Source organism: Podarcis muralis, chromosome 10, assembly GCF_964188315.1.
Source record: "Podarcis muralis chromosome 10, rPodMur119.hap1.1, whole genome shotgun sequence".
Taxonomy (NCBI): domain Eukaryota; kingdom Metazoa; phylum Chordata; class Lepidosauria; order Squamata; family Lacertidae; genus Podarcis; species Podarcis muralis.
In genome coordinates, this window is record NC_135664.1 from 44,746,825 (window position 1) to 44,774,556 (window position 27,732).

A 27,732-nucleotide genomic window follows, 5' to 3' on the forward strand; every position below is an offset into this window, starting at 1 on the left:
ATTCATGCAATCCTAATCCATAAAATTTGTGAGATATTGTGCTGTCTTTCTTCACGAAATACTGGACTTGTTAGCACTAAAAACTCCTTCATATGCTGGGGAATGAGAGCTCCGCAACAGAGAAAAAAATTAAGAACTCCTGTGAATAAAGTCAGTGTACAAATTAAAACAATAAACTTTACACAGGCAGTTAAAACTCATGTCCTAGTATACCTTCTTTTTTTTTTTTTTTGCAACTCTCGGTAATTATGGATAAACAATTTAAAAGTTACACTTAATAAATAAAATAAAACACATGGAAGTAGTCTTAGTAAATAAATGGATACATCACCTAGCTGTAGTATCAATATTTATAGCCAATTTAGTGCCAAGGGAACCAACTATTGTGATAAAAGGAAAAGGAAAAAGCGGCTGCTAGAAACACAACACTGGTGTTGTTAGGACACCAGTACCTATTTTTATGTCATTTCTGCACAAAACAGCAGTGCCCCTTGTTTTACTTTTAATTATTTTGATCCAGCAGTTGCAGTTTGGAAGAGGCGTTGAGGACTAGTGACTCATCTCCGACTAAAAGGTGGAGCTTCCCTCCAGGAACACCATTATTCTCACACGTATACAGTTACAAGCCAACAGCGCCTGCTGAGCCAGAAGGAGAGAACTTCTTAACTTTCGTTCGCTTTATAAGCGCCAGAAACACCACCCCCGTCCTCACTAGTTAGCTGGGAGCAAGCGAGCTCTGCCGTTCCACCTTAAATCCCTTATCAGCCGCTCGTCGCGCTGACCAATAATATCCTTAATCCTAGGGGGGAGGAGCAACGAGAAAAATATGCTAAATAATTGTGATTCATTTGCATAACTGTTGAAACGGCCAATATGCGGATTGGCCGGCGGGGGGGAAAAAGCAGCTCGGCGCATCCGGCCCCCTGCTTCCCGGTAGGAGGTGTGGCCAAAAGGGAGTGGGAGGAGAGATCGGTGCTCATTTGCATAACGGCCAAACGTATGCTGTAGGTTGTGTTTTTTTGAATCGGCGGCGGCAGCGGAGGCAGACGGCAGCGACCGTGGGCAGAGCTCTAAAGCGCGGGCGGCGGCGGCGGAGGACGCGCGCGCAGGTACCACTCGGACTCTGAAGGGCAGGGAGGGAGCGGGGCTGCTGGGTACGAGTCAGGGCTTGCGTCGGAAACGGCGGCAACCAACGGCAGTTTTACCAGAAAGCAACTGGACTAGTCACCCTAGGCTGCGTTTTGTCGCGCGGGGAAGGCTTCTTCTTTTCTCTCGGATTCCTCCAACCTGCTTCTCACGGATCTCGGCTGCTCTGGAGGCTCCCTGCGGCGCTCTGCTGCCCCCAGCGGCAGCTCCTGGTTGCTTCTTTCCCCACCCCCACCCACGCGGTGCCTGTCTGGCCGGGAGGAGGAGGAGCCCTCCCTGCTGGCAGGAAGTGCTTACTCCCGGACATGCGCAGTGCGTAAGCGCGCGCGAAGCCCTCGCCTGTAGCTCTCGTGGGGTGGAGAGGCGCCACGAGGAGCTGAGGCTTCCGTTCGCTTTGCTTCTAAGCACACGAGGACAAATAAGCTGGAATTCGGAGCAATCGGTTAGTGTTTTAACTTACAGTATTCTGTGCATGTTGGTTGGTTGGATGCAAGTAGTCTTATTTATTTATTTGTTTATAAAGGTTTATTTTGTTGTTGCAGCTTCATTATGATTAATCAGACAGCTGTCAAATGACCCTTTTTTATTTCTGTTAGCTTACTAAAACGTTTATTTCAAGTGGGTGAAGGAAGTAAAATTGGGTTGGGCAACTTTTCTTGGTTACTTTCATGTCCCCATTTAGAAAGTTCCAGAATACTTTTAGTGCTAGAGGAAAATGTGATCTAAATCCAATACATAAAGTAAAAACAAGCACTGCTCTAAAAATGTCAATGTCCCATAAAAATGTGATTGTCTCTCACTCGCCTCTCCTTTCCGCCAGCACTATTTAAATAATAATAGTACAATACTCTGGCTTTCTGGTTTCATGGACTGCAAGCTGCCAAGTTTAATTTTGGAACAGGCTTGCTGCTGGGACTGGCTATATAATAAGCAAGTCATGGCCCACTGGGAGGGTAGTTCTTTGAGGTTCTCTATTGTCTCAGGATAGGCTACAGAATAAAATCGGAATGCATTTGTTGCCCCCATTTATGCATGTGTATCCAGGAGATCAGTTGTAAACAGCAACTGTGAGATACTGTTTGTTGGTTCAACATAGCAGTAGGCTGTTGTGGCACGTTCGTTAGGGAGTGTGCCTTTAGCCTGCTCTTGTAAAAGTAAAAATATATTAGTGATGATGTTGACAGAAATATTGTGCCAGAGTTTGAAGGAGGGAGAAGATAATGGTTGGTACCTGAAGAACAGAAGGAAAAGCCTTGTTATTACATAACAGCAACACCTATTCGTATTAACTTTCATATTAAATAGATCTGCATAAATAAACAAGCCTTTATTACATGATGGCAGAATGTCTGGCCTGGTTATATCACAGATTAATTTTGAGTTTGTTGAACACTCAAAAGCACTATATAAATGTTTATTATGTCAGAATGGCCCAATTAGAACTTTTCTAATAAGAACCCTCATACAGTTATTGCAAGATTGAAAGTGCAGGAAACTGAAAATAAAAATCTGTATTTCATGGAGTCATAGAATTGTAGAGTTGGAAAGGGACCCCAAGGGTCATCTAGTCCAACCCCTTGCATCCATAACAGATTGACATACAGTCTCTGCTTAAAAATCTCTAAGGAAGCAGAGTCCACAACCTCCCGGGGGAGACCATTCCACTTCTTTGAATAAGTGTATGGAGTTTTTATTTATTAGTTTATTGCTAAAATGGTAAATTATCAAATCTAAGTCTTCCCACAGCACTCCAGTTCTCCTCTTCTGATACTTTTCATAGTCTTGAGTGGCTTTTCTATATCTATACATAATAAAACTAGCTTGTATTCTGGACACAGTTTTTGTAGTGCAAAATGCACTGCTGTTAAGCTCAAAATGGCTGTCTTTTATGCAGCTTCAGGGTGTAAGCATAATCCTCACATGCGCAAGTGCAGTTTCCCCACATGTGAAGGGATCCCCATGGGGCACAAAAGAAAACTCTTCTGTTACTGTCCCTCCTTGGGAACATGGGCAAGCGCACCAAGTTATTATGGGGAAATAGGAAGTGTGTGCGCCTTCCATACCTCTATCAAGCCATCTTTGATTCTTGGAGGGGGGTTGGAATGAAAGGGGGAAGTGCGCACATACTTCTGACTTCCGTATAAGAGCCTGGGGCCTTTGTGCTTCCAAGTGGGGAGGTGGAATAGAGGGAAATACCGTGCCTCAAGTTTCTGTCTATATGCTTTATTTAAGGAAGTCTGTTCATCACCCAACTGTTTAAAGTTTATTTTTCACTAAATATACCAATTCAGTTTTTAGTTAAATGAACTCAGTAGGGTATGTGATGTGCAATGCGAATCCTTCACACTAAACAGGACTTATACTTGGTAGTTTGTGTTATGTTTTGCTATTACTTGCCCTTCAAGAACAGTGAACAGTCCATATATGCATTATATATCTGGATTGGACTACATAATATAAAGTGCAGAAATAATAGAAATTAAAGGGGAAATATCAGTTGCAAAACTGCTAACCTATCCCACAGAGAATTATTTCACCCCTTTTATGTTCTTCCCTTCCTCCAAGGGATTTAGAGCAACATGCATAAGATGTTTCCAACTTAATCCTCACAACAATCCTGTAAGGTAGGTTACACTTTGTGATGAGAGTAGACAAACTTGCTAAACTTCATGACTAAACAGAGATGGCTTTGTGTTGTGATTTATCCACTATATTATATTTTGATTCTAGATTCAGGTAGGTAGCCGTCTTGGTCTGACACAGTCTGTCTTATTACAAAGGAATTTCAGAAATAGACTTGAAAGAGAAGTTGCTGAATTACAACTTATTACCAAACTGAAAACTATGGAGAGACCTGGTCTGAATAGAGATATTGGATTCTTGTCTCATTACACATGCTAAAGCAACTTTTGGTCATCTGCATACTATCACTTGCTTTCGTTAACAGTCGTCAACAGGTTTACCATACCCATTGAGCCAATCACCCATTTCCTACTACCCTTCTGAGAAATACCCCACCCCACCCTCCCACAATATATAAGGGTCTGGTGACTTCCGCTTCAGTGTATCAGAAGAAGTGTACATGCACACAAAAGCTTATACTGGAACAAACTTTGTTGGTCTATAAGGTGCTACTGGACAATTTATTTATTTTTATTTCAATTGTATTTTGAATACATCTTTGATTTATCGAACAACGGTTGCAGGGTCCAAATGATCTGTATCAGTTTAGACTGGTGGACCTGAAGCTGAAGCAAAACACTGAGTAGCATGCAAGTTTCCTCTTCCCAATTTGCCAAACTTTGACGAAAAACCCCACCTTTAACACTGGGTGTTTCCTTCCTATTGTATCCAAAGCTAATAAATGTTTTGTATTTCAGAGTGAAGTTAGAATGGGTGTTTCCTTCTTGACAATAGCACAGACCATTTAAGGTGGCTGTTCAGCTGAATCACTCCCAATTTCTTTATCTAGATATTCCAGAGTACTGATGGGATTTGAACTTTTTTCTTTTTAAAACACACACACACAAACAAACAAAACAAATACTTTACTTTTTACTGTTACTTTAATAGTCTATATTTCTGACTCCTAAACTTTAATAGAGGAAACAGAGTAGATACTACTGTCTTAATAATGTGTGGTTCATTAAATGGCGAATTCTTACACATTTTCTTCAGAAGCCTACAAATTTTGGTTTACATCCACCATTATTTTGTTTGCACCAACCCTATTCCCTTTCTGAAATTGTCCTGGCTTATAAAGGGGAACTTGGGGTGGTCTGAAGAAGGTAGGGAAAATATGGAGTCTCTCCTGAGCAGTGCAAGATATTCCTGCTGTTCCTTCCCCCCCTTCACAATCTGCAGCATAAAATGAGAGGTGGTTGCTTCCCTTCCACAAAGTACTCTTCAGTTCGCTGAGAACTAGGAGGCAAAGGAGAGTAGTTGTCATGGCTGGACATGTTTGTGAATCCCTGCTAGTCTAATTAAATGGTAATTTGCATTGAGCTTTGGTATTTATAATATTAATTTATTAAACTGCAATGATTAAGCAACTACTTGTTGTTAATAGTGAAAACTTCTACAGCTGTAAAGAGAGGAGAGTGGGTCACTAATAAAGCTATATCACCATAAAGCCATGTATTGTGTAATAAAGAAAAATTCTGGACTGAATCAAAATATGCAGTGTACTGAAGACTGCATATGTAGTGCTCATCATACCTAAATATTTGCAAATCACCTTTCATTTGATTATCTCATACAAGATGCAGCTTCATTATTATGACTTCATAGTACAAAATACACCATTGATTTATGATGAATGGATGGGTAGTCATCTAGTTATTTATATACTAATGATTATTCAAGTGTCCCTATTCTTGTGCTTTTTGTCACCAAAATTGTACTACTGAAACACAAGACAGCCGTACTTCCAGACTTGAGGTAATGCTGAGGTATGTACAAGCTCAGGAACAAATCTAAGGAACAAATCTAAAGCGGGGATGGGACCCTGCCCCAGCATTTAATGAATCAATAGGATGGATTGTGGAGACTGAGACACTGTGGGGGGTGGGCAGTGGAGTAGAATTGTGTGGCTGGAACCGGAAGACAAAAACATATAAAGAGTAGAAAAGATCAGTTTGTTGTTTGGATAGAAGCCATTTCTATCCAAAGTCATTTAGTTTTAAATTACTCTGGGAGCAGAAGATAGAGCTGCTCATAGACATCAGTGAAGAGATTATATAATTTAATGTACAGGCAATCCTTGTTTTGTGCAGGGGTTATGTTCCCCCACGGGTGTTAGCAGAAGACATCCCCCCCCCCCCCAGCCTAGGCTTGTGCCCCGGGAGGTCACTTTGGTTCTGCTAACACAGCAGTTTGACTTTACCCCTCGGAGGCACACCCTCTTGAGACAGAAGGATGCCAACAAAAACATGCCTGTCGTTTGCCTGTCCTAAACTCCTTTGTGAGTCTTTCCTTCTTTGTGAGAAGATCATGAATATAATGCAGAATCTTTTTTGCACTCTCTAGATTATCATCATTTTGATGTTTATATTCAGGTTCTTTTTAGATATAATTTTTTATTAGTTTTACATATAATCACATTGCGCAACATCATATCCTCTTATTAAATCTCTTTGGCTCAACTGCACCTAACAACGTCCCCTCACTCCTGCCTTACAAACTTAAATTTTGTATCTGTGCATTTCACTTCCTTTCCTATTCTTGTTGTATCATTACCTAAGTTATTACATTACTTATCCTGAGTAGGTAGTAATTTCATCTTACAAATCTTTAGGTAACACTGTTAGTGATGTTATATTCAGGTTCCTTCTATTTGGACTATCTTTGGTTAGTGTTGTGTATTGCATTCTACTAACTGCTCAGGACCGCAATACCTCAAGGACCCCCTCCCCATATAAACCAAACCAGGCTTTTGTGTTCATTATCTGAGGCCCTTCTTCGTGTTCCTCCACGAGAAGTCTGGAGGGTGGTAACGTGAAAACAGGCCTTTTCTGCAGTGGCTCCTGTGACAGAAAAGTTTGTTTTTGCTGGGCAGGTTGGGTCAACAAGTGTTTTCTTCTTCTTTCTCCCTGCCCCTAAATGGTTAAATGAATGGCAGCTTATGACTGGCTGGGGTTCCAGGAGAGGGAGTTGAAAAGGGGAGGTTTTGGAGAGACAGTTGGTAGGTAGGGAGTGAGAGGAGAGAGAGTTGGGTCTGGGTAGAAACATCCACTCTCAGGAATATATCAAAAGCTAGAGAAAGAAGTCTCTTGAGTTTAGTGTGAAGGACAGTGTGTGGCGTCCTGTAGGAGTAATTAGGCCAGGAATTAATTGGGATGCTAAGCCTGAGCCAGGAGAAGCTGTGAAAATACAGTCTATTTAGGATTCATTCCAGTCAGGAAAAGAGAGATTCTTCTAGAAAGAGAAGACTCTCAAACCAGTTAAGAGGGGTGTGGTGATCCCTTGAGTCTGTTTCTTGGAGTACCTCAGGAGCAGGGGTGTGTAACTGACAGGAAGTACCCCGTTGTTTAAGAACCAAAGAATTAAGCGGCAACAGCTGTGCAACAACAGAAAGAACTGAAGATAATCTGAAGTATCCTATGTTTGACCCACTTGTGTCATAAACTTCCTTTGTTTAATGACATCTTTATTGTTTATTTGATCAAATCCTGCCTGAGACTCCAAATTATTAAGTTTTCCCTCACACAAGTCCCCCACAAGATAATCTGGGGAAGTTTGTAAGAATTCATGAAATTGGTGTTCTATGAAGTGGGTACACTACATTTCAATGAGGGTGGGCCCAACGGTGCCAGGGGAAATAGTGCCGTTGCGCTGGGGCAGCTCCCCATTGGTGAAATGCTCTCCCCAGGGAGGTTCGTCTGGTGCCTTCATTATATATCTGTATGTGCCAGGCAAAACCTTTCCTCTTTAACCAGACCTTTGGCTGATTAATATTCTACAGCCTTTTTAATGTACTTGTGGGAGAGGGTGCTATTATTTTGTTGTTTTAACTACTTGTGTTTTTATATTGTAGTTTTATCTTGTGAAATGCCCTGATATCTTTTGATGGTGGCTGGTATATAAATCTTAACAAATTAATAATAATAATAATGAAAACATCTGATCAAGGAGGCCTTCATGTTTCTAATCAGGGTTTTACTTTGATCCTGTTAGTCAGAAGACATAGTACCTCCGCTGTCATTGATTGCATCGGTGGGGAAGGATGATCAATTCGTTTTATCCTTTTAAAGGTCTGAGCAGTTCCATCAGGTAATGTACCCAGTTTTAGTTAGGTAGTTATATGGACTTTTCTTTAAAGTTTCCTTTTCCAGCAGCTCTTCAGTTGAGGATCTCTGAGTAACTTTGGACCAGTACCTGTGTCTTGGCCTAACCTACCTCACATACTTGTTAGGATAAAATAGGGAGATGAAGTACCATGTATGGTACCTTGAGCTCCTTGGAAAAAACCAGGGTATAAATGTAATAACTAAATTAGTAAGTTTGCGTAGTAAGCAAATGTATTAATAGTAAGAATTTTTCAAAAAATGTTATTTCAGTAGTGAATATTAAATAGGAGAATGCTAGAAAAAGAACAGGTTCTTAGATTTTTTTTAGTATGAAGGTTTTTTTGTTTTGTTTTTAAGGAACTCAAAGGCATTGTTCAGGAAACTGCTTCATGTGTCAATTGTTTAATATCTTAAGCACTAGTATCATAACATATAGCCTGGACAACCAGGCACCTGGGATTTGTTTAGCCAGGACAATAAAGCAACATTTATCTCTATGACAAATCCAGTTTCCAGTTCTTGTATGACAAATCATCTACAATTTGAAATTGAGAGGTAGGATACAAATATTCCAAGAAAATCCTGTAATCATCAACAAGTGTATCTATATTGGCTTTAGTTGTCGGGAACATCCTGGATCCAACTGGATATAGCCTTGGCCTTGAAACATGCGTCCTGTATACCTTTCCTCAACAAAGTTTTGAGTGAACCATTTATGATTGTTCTTGTTTTTTATTTGACAAAATCAAAAAAGAAGAGCCACAGATCAGCCATAGTGTCACATGCAGAAGACCCCAGATTTATTCCCTAGCAGGCATACAAAATGCTCCATCCCTGGAGGATGGGTAGTCAGTCTAGATAATACTGAGATGGATGGACCAGTGGTATGAGGCAATTTCCTATGATCTTAATGTGTATTTGGATGTGCCTTGGAAGTCAAATGGCTTACTTTCAATTTTCTCAATGGGAATTGCCGACAGCCCTTTGTTCCTTGGTTGTTGAATGTTTCGGAAGTCAAACAGTCTTCTGGAATGGATTACTTTCGACACCTGAGGTACCACTGTATATTATTTATTTGGGACCTCTTACTATAATCTGGGACGCGGGTGGCGCTGTGGGTAAAAGCCTCAGCGCCTAGGGCTTGCCGATCGAAAGGTCGGCGGTTCAAATCCCCGCGGCGGGGTCCGCTCCCGCTGCTCGGTCCCAGCGCCTGCCAAACTAGCAGTTAGAAAGCACCCCCGGGTGCAAGTAGATAAATAAGGACCGCTTACTAGCGGGAAGGTAAACGGCGTTTCCGTGTGCGGCTCTGGCTCGCCAGAGCAGCGATGTCATGCTGGCCACGTGACCCGGAAGTGTCTCTGGACAGCACTGGCCCCCGGCCTCTTGAGTGAGATGGGCGCACAACCCTAGAGTCTGTCAAGACTGGCCCGTACGGGCAGGGGTACCTTTACCTTTACCTTTTTACTATAATCTAAGATCACCGGCTCTGATAGTCAGTGACGCATGATAGCTCCCCTCCCCCCATATTCTGGGCAATTTTCCTCTATTGTAGTTTTTCATATAAATTTGGTATTTCAGAAAATTCATTGCTTCATAAAGTTAATTAGTAACCTCATAAATTGATCCAATACTAGTTAAACTTAGTTGTTTCAAATATATTATCTTTTTCCAGATTACTATACTACTGAAAGGAAATACACTCCTCTTTGGATGTGCAAAAATTAGTGTGAATAAGCACCATCATCCGCTCTCCCAATGTAAACAAGGGAAATGTATGCATGTCAAGTGTTCAAATAAAAATAATTTTGAATAAAACTTTGATTTTTAAAAAGCAATATACAAGCCAAGCTAATGTGCTCTGTTTCCAGCCCCCTCCCCATCAAATATTTTTGTTTAACTATTTTCAGCTATTGTTATTAGCATGGTGTGTATGATTTGGTTTGGGCCACAATGTAAAGACACTGGGAAATTTTCCAGGGGGGAAAAAAGGGCATTATGCATGTTTCATTAGGGTTTTCAATGAATCTGACAATGTGGCACTGCACTTGGCTCTGTGAAAGACCAGGATTCCAAGCTTGAAATGCTGGGCCTGGTTATAATAATTTTATTGAGTTAATTAGTATTTGTTTGACCCATTTTCCTTTTAATGATTTTCCTGCAATGTACCCTGAAGGGTTATTTCTCAGATCTTACCATGCAGATTGCATTGTTACTGTATCATATGTATCTGTGGATGTCCTAATGTGGATTTACCACATTTTTCTCCACATGTTTTGAGCCTACGAAAACTAATACAAACTTGAGAATTTGTGAAGTGGTTCTTCCTTTGTTTTTCTCTGAGAAAAAAGAAATACTTCAAAAAACTATGGAAGACAAATGCAAGATTTTAAGTTGCCTAAAAAGAACTATAAAAAGATTCAAATTGTGTTTATTGTATTCTATTTTGTTTCACATATTCACAAATGATTAGTTTACGACTGAGACTCATTAAAGACTTGTAATTCATTGTTATTTAATGTTTAAACCCGTTCACATTAAATGAAATCAGACATGTTCATAAACTCTGAAAAATGGAGTTGAATCCAGGCATAGTCATGCATTACTAAGTCTAGATCCAAACCAGTTTGTATCTAGTATTAAGATATTTACAAATCTGAAAAAGTTTTGGTTTGGTTACATGAAGGCTATACACATTTGGAAGCTATACTAGCTACTCAGCTGGTAAAAAATGTACCCTTTTAATCTTCTTTGTTATACTGTTTGTTCCCGAGCACTCAGATTTTCAGAAAATTAATTAGTGAAATGGTAGTCATATCTAGGCTGACTTGGAAGTTGCAGAGAAATAGAGCTGGATATTGTCTTTGTGTTGATGACTCCTAGGCCTAAATCTTATATTGACTGCTTTATAAGATCTTCAGTAATTTTGGGGACAAGGTGGAACCCTAACAGTACAATTGCCATGAGACTGAAGTATAATCACCCAGTGTTCCTGGAAGTAAAGTAGAAGTAGGACCACCAAATACAAGGCCTCTCATTTCCATACCACATAATCAATTCAGGAAAATTGAATTGAATTGGTATTGAAAGTTGTAGAGATCAAGGGGAATCATGGCCACACATCCTTGTTATTTCTAGATTGGCCTGAACTCTTTCCCCCAACTCTCAAAGTTTGGTTGGGTAGTAGAAAGCCGTTTGAGCTGCATTTGCAGGATGTCCATGGTAACTTGCATTTTGTGATGGGGTAGGCAATTTGTGTGGCTTATAAAAATCCTTTCATTGAGGAAGGCTGAAGTAGCTCTGAGTCAGCAGTTGCTATGTTAAAAAAACAAGATTTAAGATAATCATACAACATTTATGTTTGGCACGTTTTAAAAACTCCATCACCACACCCTTGAATTGAATTTTTCATTACATTCAGATCATAGTGCTCCGAACAAGCTTGTGTAGTAATGCTAGCTGCTTCGAATCTTGTTTGGAGAAACACCTGGCACAGCAGTCTGAATTTCCGGAAAGGGTATCTTTTGAACATGTTTACATGTTGCAAAGTGAGTTTTGTGTGTCGCTGTTTACCACATTTTTCTCCACATGTTTTGAGCCAAGGTTTGGTCTGTAATAACTGACACTACAGTCTAGAACTTCCTCAAACTTCCTCAAATTCTGCCCTCCAGATGTTTTTGTGGCTACAATTCCCACCATCCCTGACCACTGGTCCTGCTAGCTAGGGATCATGGGAGTTGTAGGCCAAAAACATCTGGCGGGCAGAGTTAGAGGAAGCCTGGTCTAGAAGTAGTAGAGTAAGACCAGAGATAATAAATCCTCTTAAATGTTGAAACCAGATTTTTTTTTAAAGAAAAAACTTACCAGTTGTGATTTTCAGAGTGTTCAGCTTCATATCATATCTGTCATTATTATTCAGATTTTGTAATTTAAAATCACTTGGCATACTTTTAACATAAAATTAGTAAACATCTTAAAATAGCAAAATTAATTGAGTAATAATTCAGATATTTATAATGGATGTGATGTGAAGCTGAATGGTGTTTTAGTAAAAACAAAGTGAATTCAAAACTTAATTACAGATATATCTTTGAAGATAGTACCTTAGGGCTCAAAAGCACATTGCTAGTAGCAAGTAATTAAAAAGTATAAATTGCTGAACATGTTTCTTTACTTCATTGCCCTATGCTTGCATTTTGTACTGAGGGGACAATGTGTCGAAATCCCATAGATCCTTTGAATAACTGTTTTGTAGGGTTACATTTAACCTCTTGGATTGTCTGCAGACTGCTTTAGAATTACCTTTTATGGACATGTCTGCAGTGCATGCTCATCACGTGAGTGCCTGTTCCAGGTTTTGGTGATGTGCAAGCAAGCGGGGTGCATCAGCACTGTATTCTCACAAACATATATATATAACCAGGTACAGTGGTACCTCGGGTTACGTATGCTTTAGGTTACAGACTCCGCTAACCCATAAATAGTACCTCGGGCTAAGAACTTTGCTTCAGGATGAGAACAGAAATCGTGCTCTGGCAGTGCAGCGGCGGCAGGAGGCCCCATTAGCTAAAGTGGTGTTTGAGGTTAAGAACAGTTTCAGGTTAAGAACGGACCTCTGGAACGAATTAAGTACTTAACCCGAGGTACCACTGTATTGAAGCCCCCCCCCCCTTTTCTCCCCATAAAACTGTTTGGGCACAGAACTTGGGAATCTGGTGTAATACCTGTCTGTAACTTTCACCATTATAAGCTCATAAACAAATTTGGGCAAAGCCTCTGACTCAAATGTTTGCTGTTTCTCCCTGTCCATGGAAATAAAGTTTGGGAAGGGGTTAAAAGAAAAACTGGAAAGCATTCAGATATGCTCTTCCCCCTGGTAGAATCTGAAGTGGTACAGTCAGCAAAACGTTCCACATTACAATAGATGCTTGAATCTGCTTGAAGTCAGGATCAGATGATCTCATTGACGTTCATGAATTTTACATAGGATGCCAAGCAAATTGTCAGCAAATCACAGAACGTACCTGTAGAACAATGATTTGAACAATCAATGATTCTTTCAGTTAGCCTCTCTAAAAACAACAAGGACCCATGTTTTTGCACCATACTAGTCCTGGAAAGTGTAGTTTATCTAAACTTTTATATTTCAGTTAGTGAAGACAGATATAATCTGTAATTTGATTGCTGTATTTGAGAGGTGGTGTAGCCTAGTAATAACGAATGTGAGCTGGCAGCCAGGAAGTTTCTAGTTCAAATGTTAACCACAACCACAAACTTGCTATGTCACTACTATCATGTTCAAACAGGGATGATAGCAAGAATTTCTACAATGATTTATGTGAGGTGTAACACTCTAAAACACTATCTACATTATTTTGATGTTCATAATCATGGAGTATGATAAGGTGGTAGCCACTGCTAACTTCTGTAATTTAGTTGAATTTCTTGTTTTTAACCCTTCATGCATAGAATAGGAAAATACACAATAAAAATATTATACATGCAAAAAGAAAGGAAAACTATATTATACTTCGTCACTGAAATCACTATCTAGAGTGAACAACAAGCCTACAAATTATGATTCTCCTATTATGACATGAGGTATATTTAATCTCTGTTCTATTCTATGTGTATTCTGTCCTTTGTGGCAGAAAGGGCAAATGTTACTGCAAATACTTAATCTGTCTCGCATATATGCTTCTGTTAAAGCAATTTTGCAACTCTGCATACTATCCTGTTAGACAGAAGTCTATTGTAGGTCTTTAAACCAGAACATATTTAAGGAAGGAATTGAGTTCATTGGTGTTTGAAAAAACCTAATTACCTATTCCCCTGCACAACTTTTGAAAAATGCTTCTGTAATGTTTATAGTGTGAATGATTTGAGTAGGGTTTCTAATGCCTTAAGAAAAGAGAGAACTGAAATCTGGCTCCTGAGTAGCATTCCCTGCCTGCCAGTAATATTTGGCTTCATTCCTGTTGTCAATAATATGTGACATGGACTTGCAGCTGCTTGGATTCAGATCAGGATTGGAGTGTTATATCCTGATCTACCGACTGGTTCAGAGAGGCACTCTTTGTGCCTTGTGAGTTTTTTCTGTTTGTAGCACTTGTGCTCCAAGATACTGCAGCGTCTCTGCAGCATGTGCACTAATAGCCACTGTGTGTGTGTGTGTGTGTACTACTGTGTAAGGAGGGAGGTGCTTTGTGATAAGTGCTTTACACACTGCTGCGTTGTTACTGGCTGCTGTTGAATGCACACAGTGCAGCCATCTTAGTCGCACTTTCAGTGTAGCTGAAACAGTGCAGTCTCAAAATGGCTGACGAAATGTTCTCTGGAGCTGTTTAGCCTGCCTGTATGCTAATGAGCATACCTGGTGAAGTCACATGTTACAGATTCTGAGGTAAGAAACAATTCTGGATTTTGCTTTTCTATAAATAGTTCAGGATGTGTGTGTATAGAAGTGTGAGACCAAAAACCCCAATTATTGGCAAAGTGGGTATTTTTTAAGTTTTCAGCTGTTGGTGAAGGTAAGTTTTACACGCGTGTTTCACAAGGATTGTGGAAGTGCTTGCTGGGGTCAAAGGTCACTGTTCTTAAAAGGCGCTGTAATTTGGTGTTGCCACCATTTTGAGGAGTCAGAATCAGCTGATTTTTTTAAAAAAAATAGTGGATCTTTGCTAGCTTTGTATTCAACTTTGTATAAAGGATGAAGCAGTAGCGCAGACACCAACATTTTTTTAAAAAATCTTAAATTCTTGAGATACTTAGATTATTGTAATTTTGGAAGAATATAGAACCCCATTGTATTGCTAAATAATTACTTTATGCATTTATCCAGTGTGTTGTTGTCAGAAATAATTTTAGAATTTACTGTATTGCAAGAAATAATAGAAATAAAATTTAAGTTTTAGACCTTGACGCTGTTCCATTTTAGATATGAGCTAATTTAAAACACAAAAATTATGGCGTATATTTTTATTTAAATATATTAAGTGTACCGTGAAGATTTTCACTTGCCCAGAGAATGAGGTAAGTGACAGCACATGCTTACAAAGGTAGCATTTAGATTTCCAGCTTGAAGACTATTTTCCAAAACATGGGTTTTAGGGGCAGAAGCTGAATATTGCTCCTGAACTCAGGACCCATAATGTTGCGCATTATGTCCTCCATAAGTGAAGTCTACATAAGAACAGTTTAACATTACATAGACTTCTTAATTTTTTAAGCGGTACACCACAATTAATAGGGAAAATGTCAGGTATCTTTCTAGAACGGAGTTCCCAACATGGTCACACTGTTTTGTAATTTGGAAACAATTCAGATCTCAGCGGACCTAATTCTTAATGGTTGGAGTAATGGGGGAAACCTGCTCACGGTCTTGACTCTGCTGACAGAAGCACCATGGTGGTGACAGTGGGGGGCAGTGTCTCCCCTTTTTCTTTCTTATGACTGTTCTGGGGAGGAGCCGATGGGTTTGCGTTCCTTGCCACCTCAGAGGCTCAGGGGAAACAAACCATATCTTCTCTACTTACCCTATCAAAATTGATGATCCTTCGTTCTCAGTAGGTATCATTTCTTACATGGAGAATTAATTTGTAGAATTATAGATCTCAAGTAATATAGTGGGCAGTTTCCCCCTGAACTAAATGCGTGTCCTTTGTAACTGCAAAATGGGCATACCACATTCTCATATGGATATGAGAATGCGATATGTGAGTTGGACCCATATTTGACATAATAATAATAATAATAATAATAATAATAATAATAATAATAATAAATTAAAATAATTTATTATTTATGCCACGCCCATTTGGCTGCGTTTCCCCAGCCACTCTGGGCGGCTCTCTTGTGGCAAATTTGATAATTGTAATAAAACTGAAACAGTAAAAATACTACTGAAAACAGATTCTTTTAGATTTCACTAAAGTTTACGTAAATAGTTTAAGTACATTGAATGGAATGTGGTTTTGTTTACTGTGGTACCTTTTATGTAGAACCAATTTTCAGTATTTATTCATTAAGTTTAGTGTTCATCTTTACCTGTATGCCAGTTGAATTTCTTTGTTAAATATTGCAAATAATTAAAATTATATGTTGGGAGGTCTCTTGTAAAATTAGCTAGATTTATTTGTTAGCTGTTAAATCTGGAACTTTTTGTAATATCTCAGCTAGTGGAAACGAGAATAATTATTAGGGAGCAGACCAAAATGGTTTTGCTTGGCTGTATCTTTATGCCATTGTTTTTTCCTGTCGACTCTCAGTACTGTGCCAGTTGACTGAGGACAATGCATAGGTACAATAAAAAAAATTCCTAGAGTTTCCATTTGCTGTCTTATGCATTGGTAGGCTATTTTAATTATATTCAAGAAATACTAGCTTAGTAATTAATGTGGCCCACAGGCTAGAGGTTCCCCATGCCTAATTGGATTCAATTATTACTCTGTGGGATAAGTAAATTTCAGGTATGTTTCATATTTTTGTGTGAGATGCAGCTGAGGCCAAGTGTTTTGATTGCTGTTGATTTCAGCATGACTCTACCATTTGAATTAATAGGATTCAACTGCACTTAACTTTATAATGGGTGTAAAATAATTAGCTTAGGCACCACTTTGCTTAAATCTCTCTAATGTAGTTATCTAATTCATATTCTATGTATTTATGCCACATTTGTGATGTTCTATCATATTATTATTTATTGTTTGTAAGCCGCTTTGGAATTCATTTGAATGAAAAGTCGTACAGTATAGAAATATAATCAGATCAGATTAAATCATCCCTAAATATATTGACTGCAGGGCCATTGGCTTCTCAAAATCTTCTCGCTTGCACACTATCTTCAAGAGTTTTATGTCATAAATATACACTTTCAGGGAAGACCAGCATAACAATTACAGTGTTAAGGAGAGTGCAGATAGTGAAACAATTTATTCTATATTTATGATGTTTCACAACCAGATTGATGACTGTTTGTGTCTCTAGTCCTTAACTGACTTTATAAAGAGACACTTAAAGTGACAGTCATGAAATGTTTTTATTTGAAATATTAGTTTGTCTTCAGGTTAAATACAGCCTGTTGAGAGTGTTTGTAAAAGTCTGATTCTGGGGTTTGCATTATTTCCCATTTTTCCTGAGATTTAAAAATATTGTCAGCATCAGCACTGCAAGATGATTTGCCCTTTATGCAGAATGAATACCATTTCCGCTGTCATGATCCCTTAATGAGATGGCGTTGACTTTCAAAAGCTGTGTTTGTGCTTGGAACTGCTTAAGTATTTTGATTGGTCTGATATTCACAAACAAACATAATAGTTACCATCTTAATAGTTATAGACTTGTTCAAAATCTATATGGATTATGCAAGAAGGTGCTGGCAAGAAACTGCATGGTAGACTGATCTTGCAAAATCCACATAGGTTTTTCATTTATTGCTTCATAATATTCATTCTCCTCTCCCTTGTAGAATCTGAGGGGTAAAATTCTGCTGGAAATTAAAGCAAATAAGTTTTGTCTCCAAACTGATCATTTCATTAACACTAAAAATAGTACTGCCAAAATGTTACATGACTCCTGGGTTCCAAAAAATCATTATTGGATTACCCTTTTAAAACTAGGTTGAATAAAACATGATTTGTTTTTAAAGGGTTATATTATGTGTCCCTTTTAAAATAAACATCATTTTAAGAACTTTAAAATACATTCACATATTTTAATGGCATCAATACAACCAAAATCAAATATACACTCATCTCATAAAACTGAATCAATGACCCTCCATCAAGTACATTGTTTTGATGCTTTTCTAGAAAAAACAATGAGCCAGAGGAAAATTATAGGTCATGTGTTGTGTTTATTGTGCAAATTTGGATTCTTAAAGTGTAAACTGAGGGTGGACCTCTTTGCTTTTCATTTCATAGACAAAGGTGTGCCTAGTTATTACCACCCTTTGTTTCTGGAAAGTTCTGAGCATTTTAAGTGTTCAAGCAAGTGATACTGCCATTACAGATTGCTGCTTAATGCCTGTTGTATTTTCTAATTAGTTTCTGGTTCCTTGCTAGTCTGGCATGAAGTCTTTCTCAAGAAAAATACTTGATAAAACACGGTTGAAATGCAGATACTTTTCAGACAGAATTATTATTAGAAACTATTATTAAACTAAAGTATTGAAAGGCAGAAATGGACAAAATAGCAAGAAAACTAGTAATATAAGTGTCTACTTGGACTGATGTCTTTATTCATTGCTTATCTAAAATTGGATTAGTAAGCAAAGCCACAGAAATTTACAAAGCCTTTCTTCAGGCATTTCACAGTGAGTTCTGCCTAGAACTATTCAGGACAGTATTCCATATGGTGGGCATCAGCTAAAATCCAGAAGAGAGAGACTTGCAAGCTGGGCCAATTATGAATGACAACATTTACCAGAGCTATAAAATTATGATAGGCAATAAGCTTATCATTATTTAAATGAACAAAATTGCATAATAAATCAAATGTGAGAAAGTTGATAAACATTTTAGAAATCCTTTGAGAAATAATGAAAATTATTTCTAATGACCAAATTCCATTATTTACTGGTAAATTCAGTCAATCGTTTTATTTGTAGGCCGCCTTTCCAAAGTTAAAGCCACACTCAAGTCATCTTGCAATATATAAAAAACTACATAACTACAAACATAACATCAAAAAGTACTCAACCAAATTAAACAATTTATATGTAAATAATAAGATCCAAAATAAAGATACCAAAAAACCACCATCAACAACAGCTCCCTCTTAAAAAATGCCCCAGCCGAAGATTCAACACCAAGAAGGGCTCGGGAAACCCAGCCAGATGGGTGGGGTATAAATAATACTATTACTGCTGCTGCTGCTACTACTACTACTACGACGACTATACAGAATTATTAGGTAATTTCTTTTTCAGATTTTGGGATGAGTTCATTTTTCAAAACTCACTTTGACTGCATTGTTGAATTCTTTTACTCCAGCAAAACCCTTCTTCTAAAGAAAAGGTTTAGAGGAAGTTATTGGCTACTTGAGTTAAAGGCATTTACCCTGCCACATTGATAATGATTTATTTACAGATCCCTTGATATTGTTATTATTTCTTGTGTTTATGTGCTACCCTTCCTTCTTTCTCTAGGAGCCTGGGACAGTGTGCAAAAAGCATTATACTATGGGCATCACAAAGCATTAGTTAAAGCATCTAAAAACTTTATTTATTACATTTGTCAGTCACTTTATACAGAAGGCAAGTCTCAAAGCAATTTAATAAGATAAAATACAATAAATAAAAGCAATGTAAAATCCGTAAAATTTAAAACAATGAACAGTGCAAAAATGTATAAAATGTGTTCACCCGGCAATATATTAATAAGCACAAGTCCTATCCATCTAACTAAAAGATGAGTAGTCAGAGGCAACTTAATTACCAATTCCCTGGGTGAACAAAAAGTTATTAGCTTGGTGCTAACGATGGTGGCAAGTACAGGCAACAACCGATTTGGGTGTATCTGAATGACACACAATCATGCATGCATGTATGGCCCATTGTGTAATAGACAGTGGATATTTACCCCTCTAGGCTTGAAGTACAAATCTCTTAATGACAATGAGGGCTCACAAAGTTCTGTCAATCCCCATACTTTATAATTTATAATTATAATTTAGAAGTAATTGAAAATCTGAAGATGTCAAGGATTTCACAAGTACAAAACGATGCCAATAACAACACCAGACCAAAAAGAATATCACTGGGCAAGCCCATATAATGTGCCTCAACTAGGCATTCTCAGTATTACACCTCCAACATCTGTATTAGAACAGTGCCTTCCTATGCAAATGAGATGGAGCCCAATGTACTTGAAATCTTGATGGGGGGCCTGGAACTTGCTCAGTTGCAAGTCTAAGGAAACATGCCATATAGATTCACAAGTAATATACCATTGTTTAGGCTGTGTGATACCTTCTAATCCCCTATTCCACACATCTCTGAGTTGTTACAAAGTTCTGTTAAGCATTTACACACAGCGGTTTAACTTTTTGAAAGGATCCTGTAATTCTGTCCAACAGATTAAGTGCTCAAAAGAGATGGGCCACATATATAGGTACCAGAAACTGCTGTAACTGTAGATCTGAACTTGGCAGTAATTGATATTTAAATCATAAATAGGTTCAGATTGATAATTTTTGTAATTTCCTATCAGCTGATTAATTAATATATCCCATATTCAATCCATTTCCCCCACAAAGAGTTTATAAAGTGGATTAGAATTTTATACCTCTCTGCTGAATTACCAGTAAGAAAAAAACAGAATTCTTTTAAGGGTGGCCCTCCAGATGTTGTACTTAAGTTCTTGTAATCTCTGACCATTAGCTATTATCAAAGGGATTAATGAAACCCAGGCTTCTGGTCAGTTTGCAGCGCCCCCCCCCCCCTATTTGGTATGTCACAAAGATGCCCTAGCCAATTACAGGAATATTCAGTGTTTAAATGGTAACACACTGCCCAGTATACATCTTTATAAAATTGATCCAAAGATCTCGACTTTTCACAAACCACAATGGTGTTTTAGTGAGGTAACTTGTTTCAAAAAGTTGTGACCATTAGAATTCCCAAGAGTTTTGAAAATGAAAAGGACCCACTAACTGAAATAAATATGGCTTACATTTCATCAACATTACACCCTTGATAAAGTAGTATTTTAATACACTTCTAGAAACATAGCCTACACAATTCAAACTGACTGGAAAAGAGATACATACTATGTTGTTAGTCATATGGAGTATAAAGGGAGAGAAAAGTAAGAACATATATTTTCCAGTAAGCTAAATTGTCTTGTTTTGTGAAGTATACATAACTTCAAACTATGTTTTGCAATAGATCATATTTGGAATTTTCTGAGGCTAGAGGCAACTGATATTTATTACAGAATTTTATGTGAATATTTAGGAATCAAAGATGAGCAATAAATCCATGCATTTTCATACAAAGCATGTTGAAATATTTCATGTGTTAAACACTAACTTATTAGATATGTGAAAGTATTGAGTAAATCTCATTCTTATTTGAGCATTTTGTCAACAAACTGTTAAATGGCATGTTCAGAACCAGTCATTGGACATGGAGGACAGGGGATGTTTTACCTTGCAATATCCTGCAGCAGTCGAAGGCCCTTTTATGTACAGCTATAACTGCACTCTGGCTTGGCTTTGGGTTATGTCATGGATTCTGCCTTGTCTAATGCCCAAGCTTGTTTCCTGCACTGAAGAATTGTAGTACTGTAGATAATAGTATATTGTTTAAGGATATGGTAGTTTTATTAAGAGTAATAAATCCAGAAGCAAGACTTGCATGCAGACACTGATTTTTCTCTATATGGTTTAATGTACTGCTTGCTTTTGAGTTCTGATATGCATTTTTTTCTGCTTCTGCATGGCATAAGGGAGGTATCGCACTGCACACGCTTCTGGGCAGGCAACTGCTAGCACTGCAGCAAGCAGTACAAATAGGCTCATTCTGAAGACTTTCCATTGCAGCTGGCATTTGCAGACTATGTGCTTTATAAGAGCTAATGCAATTCCTCTAGGAGCATTTATTGTGTAAATAAAAATCTCAGCATGTGCTATTCCACAGATGTGGGTGACTAAAGGAAAGGTCACACAGTAGTCAGTTTTTAGTTAAAGTGCAGTATGTTTTGCTTGTGTGAAGACAAATAAGGTTTGTTCTCAAGATGGCCGACCTAGAAGTGTTCTTCTACTGTTTTGATATGTAAGCTGCTGAGCTGAGGAGGAAGTTCTCTTGATGTATGTCAAGCTGCCTCCAGGTAAGACAACCAGTTCCTTCATAACATTTTCACAGGCCCTGGCAAGATCTTACTGCAAACTTACTACATTTTTTTTAAAAAAAATCATGAATTTTAAAAGCTGTATGCTCTGCTGTGTTGTAGGAGAATATGTGTGGGCTTTTGGGGTTGTTTGTGAGAGTCACAGATTATTGTGGAACTGATGGTTCTAAAATAAGATGTCTGAGCAAGTTAGTGGTTCTGTCATAAAAGGGGGTTTGTTTCAATCCACATTGTTATCAGTGTAAGTCCATTTGGCGGGAAATTGTCGTTTCCTTCAACATAAATAATAGTAAATATTGGGAGTTGTTGTGTATATTTAAGAAAAATGCTAAAAGAGACTGCAATGGTATGGTATCTGAATTGACATACAGGCATGGGTGGTAAAATATGGACTACCTTTTGATCCTACCCTCCCTCTCAAAAAGCTTATGTTCAGCCTTTAGCTTCTCAGGAGATTCACAGATTATCCTGATGTTTCTAGCCCTCAGGAGTGCATGGAGAAGTGCTGGAAATTTGACATCAAAATATTTTTTAAAAAAAATATCAGTAGCCCAAGTTGATTATTATCTCTGTCAAAGTTTTTTCAAGGGTTTAGTTACTGTTTTCACACTTGAGAGTAGCAGTCCCCACCCCCCACCCCTGCATTTTAAAAAGCAACCAAATGTTAGTTGAAGAATAACAAGTGTAAAAGGTTATAGGTTGTGGCCCTTCGTGCAAATTGCTCTTCTTAACTGCAGCAGCAATACTTCCTTTGTGGGCTGCACAGTTGAAAGCTTATTACTATGAGCAATTATTAGTTTATTTTAGAATCTAATTTTAGTTTACTTTTCAACACTGATACATTTGTGAGTTCTCTGATGAGCCTTTTTTGTACAATAGTTTTTGTATCATAAAAAAGATGTTGTGGTAGCAAAAAGAAGCTAAAGTTAAGTATTGCAAACAGTTTTGGTGACCCAGAGCTAAGCTATCTGATGATCACGGTTGGTTCCATCTCTGCCCTGAACATTTCAGTCCCTGGTTGTGTTGGTCTGGGCAGGATTCTCTGTCATCATTCTTTCTTAAGATCATCAAAAAAGATGGGTAAATCATATTGATTTGTTTTAAAATGGAAATAATCTTGGTTTTGTTTCAGAATGTTGTTCGTTTCTGCAAACTTGTAATTCCATCCATTTAATGGGCAAAAAAATGATTCTTTGCTGCCTGAGCCAGTTGTGAGGATGTTCCTTCAGTATTGCCTATTATCCTGCCATCATAATCTGTTCATGCTATGCAGCAGTCAAGCTTTGAGAGTATATTCTTTTCTTCTGTACATCTACACATCAGAACCACTCATTTTGTAGGAAGATTTATTGCTAGGTTAAACCTTTCCTTCTGCCTGAGCTAAATATGATTGTGTATTCTTAAGGAAGTAAATATTGGCTCTAAATGATACAAGCACCAGGCAAAAAAATCAAGGAAAGTGGTGAATTAAAGCATGTGAGCAATATTATTTGAAATAGTGGAACAGGAGAAAACCCTTGTACATTTTTTTTTGCAAATAAAGAGGCTCTGGTCTTTCTTGAAAATTCAGTGAATTGAAAGTTTGTATGAAGCTGCCTTAAGATGAATGGCTCATTTATCCCAGTACTGTCTAGTAGTCTATTGTCCCTCAATCTAGTGCTCACCAGATACTTTAAACTAAAATTTACATCATCCCCTGTCTGCATTGACAGTGGTAAGAGATTATGGAAGTTGATGTCCAAAACATCTGGAAGACATTAGGTTGGAAAAACTGGAAACTTGTGATTGGCAGCTCTTCAAGGTCTCGGGCAGAGAGAAAGCCATTCCCAGACCTGCTACTGGAGTTATTTTAAGTGGAGTCACCATGGATTTTTGCATACAACACATAAATTCTACCAATCAGCAATGGCCTCTTTCCGAACTCTATTATTATTATTATTATTATTATTATTATTATTATTATTATTATTATTATTTGTTCTTCTGCTTATTTTAGTTCGGTACTAAAACTGTAAAAGTAATGTACAGTTCCTTTTGTCAGGTCCAAAACAGTTACAGAAGCCACCTTAACATATAAATCATAATATCCTATGTCTGATTTTGTTACCAGTGCTGCTACCGCTGCAACAAATAGTTCAAGCTTACTACAATTAAAAAAGATAAAAACAATGGGATCCTAAAAGTATGCTTTTCACTTAGCCTACTTTTAACGATAGCTTGGATCCAAAAGTGGTGGTGGGCAAGCAGATAGTGACTTCCTGATTTACCCTTTCTACTGTAACCGCTCCATGTCACATCACATATTCTTTTCCAGAGAGCCCCTGAGCCAACAGAAGTGTCTTATTGAGGCACATGGGAGTAAAAAAACACACACACAAAACCGTTTTTTAAGTGAAATTCTGCTCATGGAAGCTGGGATTCAAGCTGTTACCACCAATTACCAGAAGAAGCATTTGTACAAACTCCCCTGCTTCCACCAATTTCTGAAACATGTGAATGATTATCCTCAGTTTGACAGATCTCAGACTTTCCACTATCCAAACGCTCATTACAGGTGACTCCCCATTTGGGGGCTGTGTTCTGGGGGCCCTGCACACATAAGTGAAATTGCATAAAGTGTATACGTAATCAAGTGTCAGTAGGGCACATGTAAATGCAGGGATGTTTGTATTGCAACATTCCCTATCTGTAGCTAATCTCACTCTTCACCTGCTCACCAGTGAAGTTGATGGTAGTGTCATGTTAACTTTAAATTCCAGTTAAAACTCTTAATGTTTCACCACAAGGTCAGCATTTCCATTATTTGTGCAGATACACAAACTGTAAATCCATGTTTTAAAAGAAAGCTACGGTGCATATTGTTTCATGTATGCAAACCTCATGAGTACTTTGAGAGCTTGGTGTAAAACATGAGCAAATAATTAAATAAGCAGTTATCTAAGAAAGTACAAGAATGTTCATATCCAAGAAATGTGTAATTAAAAAGTACCCTCATACTGGCAAATCTGGTGATTTGCCTCTGCCTCTGCCTTTACCCTGGCGGCGGGCTGCCTCTTTCTCATGGTTGGTTAGGATTCAGTACTGTTCATACCTCAAACCTGAGGGCTCCTGAGAAAGAGCAGCAGGGAGTTCAGGATTCCCCAGCAGATCTCCAGACTGCTAATGATCCTGGAGAGCCATTGGATTGAGATATCTCAACCCCAGGACTGGAGGAGTGAAGTGAAGATAAGCTACTGAAGATAAGCTGAGGATAAGCTTCAGGCTGCACAGAAAAAGCATTTTGGTTCCTGAAGTTCATTCTACTTGTGCAGGTAAAAATATAACTGATGTAATTCTTCAGGATGTGGTATTAGTGTGTGAAAACAGTCAAGATCCAGTGGTCATATCTGTCAACTTACAGATTTGAAAATAAGGGACCAGCAGCCTCGAAAATAAGGGATCAGCAGCCAAAATAAGGGATTTTCTGGGCACAGGTATGTTCAACTTCTGAGCCCCTCCGAGCCAAAGGCAGAAAGCCCCGCCAGCAGCCAAACGAAGCCTCAAGTTGTGGTTTCCACAGCACAGCAACCTGGTAAAGGGTATGCAGCAAGGAAAACCACCGTCACCTCTCCGCTGGGAAGCGCTGAGCAAAGGCGAGTCCCCAGGCAACGCGGCCGATTTGATCGGCACAAGACATGCAAGCTCCACCCCCCCAGTCGTTCTTAGACTCCTTATTGGGTGAGCAACGCAGCCAAACAACACAGTTGGAGCCTCCCTCCTCCCTGGCTGGCAGGCAGGGAGGGAGAGGAGCTGCTTCCTTTGAAACCCGGGAAATTTAAGGGACATCATCAATAAGGGACAGCAGCGAGACACGGCGCTGGGATAAGGGAGTTTCCTGCCAAATAAGGGACGGTTGACACCTATGCCAATGGTCCCCAGGCATGTGCCTCCAGATGGTGATGTCAGGAACCATCCTAGCACTGAGGCATCTTCACTTGTGGTCGCAAGTAGTGGTCGCAAGTAGCCGCTAGGTGCAAAATGCTCCTGGCACCTGGCTAATTTCAAACACATGATACAAAGATGACATATTAACATGACTATGAACAGGTAGTTACCCTTCTAATATTGGTTCCTGGTGAATGAAAACAATTGGAATAGTTCTTTACATGTGCAAACGGAATTGGCAAAATTTTCTAAAGTTACAAAAATTGCATACCTGATATTTGGGAAGTATTTCCTTAATTCTAAAAAACAAAATACGATGGGAGAATAAATGTTCAGTACATTTGTGAAGGCTGTGCATAAAAGGTTGCTGTGCATGCATGATATATATGCTGATCTGCCTATGCTATTTAGAGAGCATTAGGGGTTAATCTTTGGTGAAGAGTATGCCCCTCTATTTGTGTAACTTTGCATATAGAGGCAGGAAGGCTTGAGTTGTGCTCTGCTCCTGGTTTCATACTGTTACAGTGCTTCGTACTGATTCTATTTTTAGCCTTGTTGCCAGGCAGATCTTCTGTGCTTCCTGCTGATTCTCAGCCTCTGGTATTCATGGGCTTTTACAAACTGATCTTCAGGAGCCAACCAGCGTGACTATGCAAATCTTCAGTCCAGTCGTCTGACATCAGACGAGTCAAGTTTACTTGCTCGGCTTGCTGATAAGATAACAACATGGCTTCAGGGGGCTCGTTATTAGAGTATATTATTTACTTACACATGCAAAACATACTATACTTTTTAATGTAGGCAAGTAAGAAACCAGGGAGAAAAGCTAACTCAGTATTGTAACTAGGCTTTAATTTGTCACGCTGCCTGAACTTGTAGTCCTGCCTACTTCCCACATTTATGACTTTGGTGGGAGGTTGGCAGTGACCTCAGTGTTTGACTGTGCATGCGCAAACAGATGCATTTCATTTCCTTGAGGAAAAGAAATCTCCTAAGAAAAAAGAAGTATGCAAGTAAGATGTTTCTGAGAAATCAATTGGCTACACCTTGGGCAAGCTTTTCAAATTGCCTTTTTCGATCATGAACATTAAAGTCTCTACACACTAGAATATTTAAACTATTGTTACTGTATGGTACTTTATAAATGCTAAATTTCTTAATGTTGAATCTCCGTATTTTTTCCTTTCTCTTCTGTTTTCCCATGAAATTTTATTAGTGACCTCAAAGGGCTACTAAAGATGACACCAGACTATTGTGAATTTAAATATTCAGTACCAAAATATAAAGGTCACACTTGCATCAACTCCGCTTATAGTACATGAATGGAAGAAATCGGTAAAAGATGTATGAGTACATAATAGTAGGTTTTCCCTTTTGGCACATTACCATCTTTTGCAAGACATTGGTAATGTTAAGTATTGCATAGCTTTAAGTATCACTTAAGTAAATATTAACTTGCTTCTTTAAAATGAGTATATGTCTTCATTAGGAACTGAAAACCTACCAGAGAGTTGTTTTCATATAAAACTTTAAAAGCCATGTATTACCATGCCTCTTTTAGCTCTAGGAGCTGATGTTTGCATGTTTTTGTGAAAATAATTAGTTTTGCACATGCTATTTTGTGGTATTTAACTTTAGAGGCAGTGTTCCATTTTCCATTTCAGCCTGATAAAGCTGTTGCTTCTGATGAAGTATGAAGTACAGTGGTACCTTGGTTTTTGAATGTCTCTGAAATTAAATGTGCCACACGGCTTCTGTATTGAGTTTTCCAGAAGTAATGCTTCGGTTTGCGAACGTTTTGGAAGTTGAATGGTCTTCTGGAACGGATTACGTTCAAAAACCGAGGTACCACTGTAGTAGTGTGTTGTATAGAATGTAAACTAACTTGCATATGGGTAACTGCTAGGGAGGACGCGGGTGGCGCTGTGGGTAAAAGCCTCAGCGCCTAGGGCTTGCCGATCGAAAGGTCGGCGGTTCGAATCCCCGCGGCGGGGTGCGCTCCCGTTGCTCGGTCCCAGCGCCTGCCA

The 27,732-nt window shown here is 38.6% G+C and overlaps 1 protein-coding gene across 4 annotated transcripts in view; it reads left to right on the forward strand.

Moving 5' to 3' along the window:
- Nucleotides 1–293: 293 nt before the first annotated feature.
- Nucleotides 294–27,732, forward strand: part of ATF7IP (activating transcription factor 7 interacting protein) — a 67,468-nt gene continuing 40,029 nt past the window's right edge. Inside the window, exon 1 of one of the 4 annotated variants that reach the window (XM_077935432.1) lies at nt 294–1,109. Coding sequence is in view for 2 of the 4 variants with exons in the window: in XM_077935429.1 (XP_077791555.1) it covers nt 7,871–7,917 (47 nt within the window). In the remaining 2 variants the exon portion in view is untranslated. Of the gene's footprint in view, nt 1,110–1,448; nt 1,589–7,841; nt 7,918–13,983; nt 14,335–27,732 lie in introns of those variants that run through there. The other 3 variants (XM_077935431.1, XM_077935429.1, XM_077935430.1) reach the window with 3 other exon arrangements.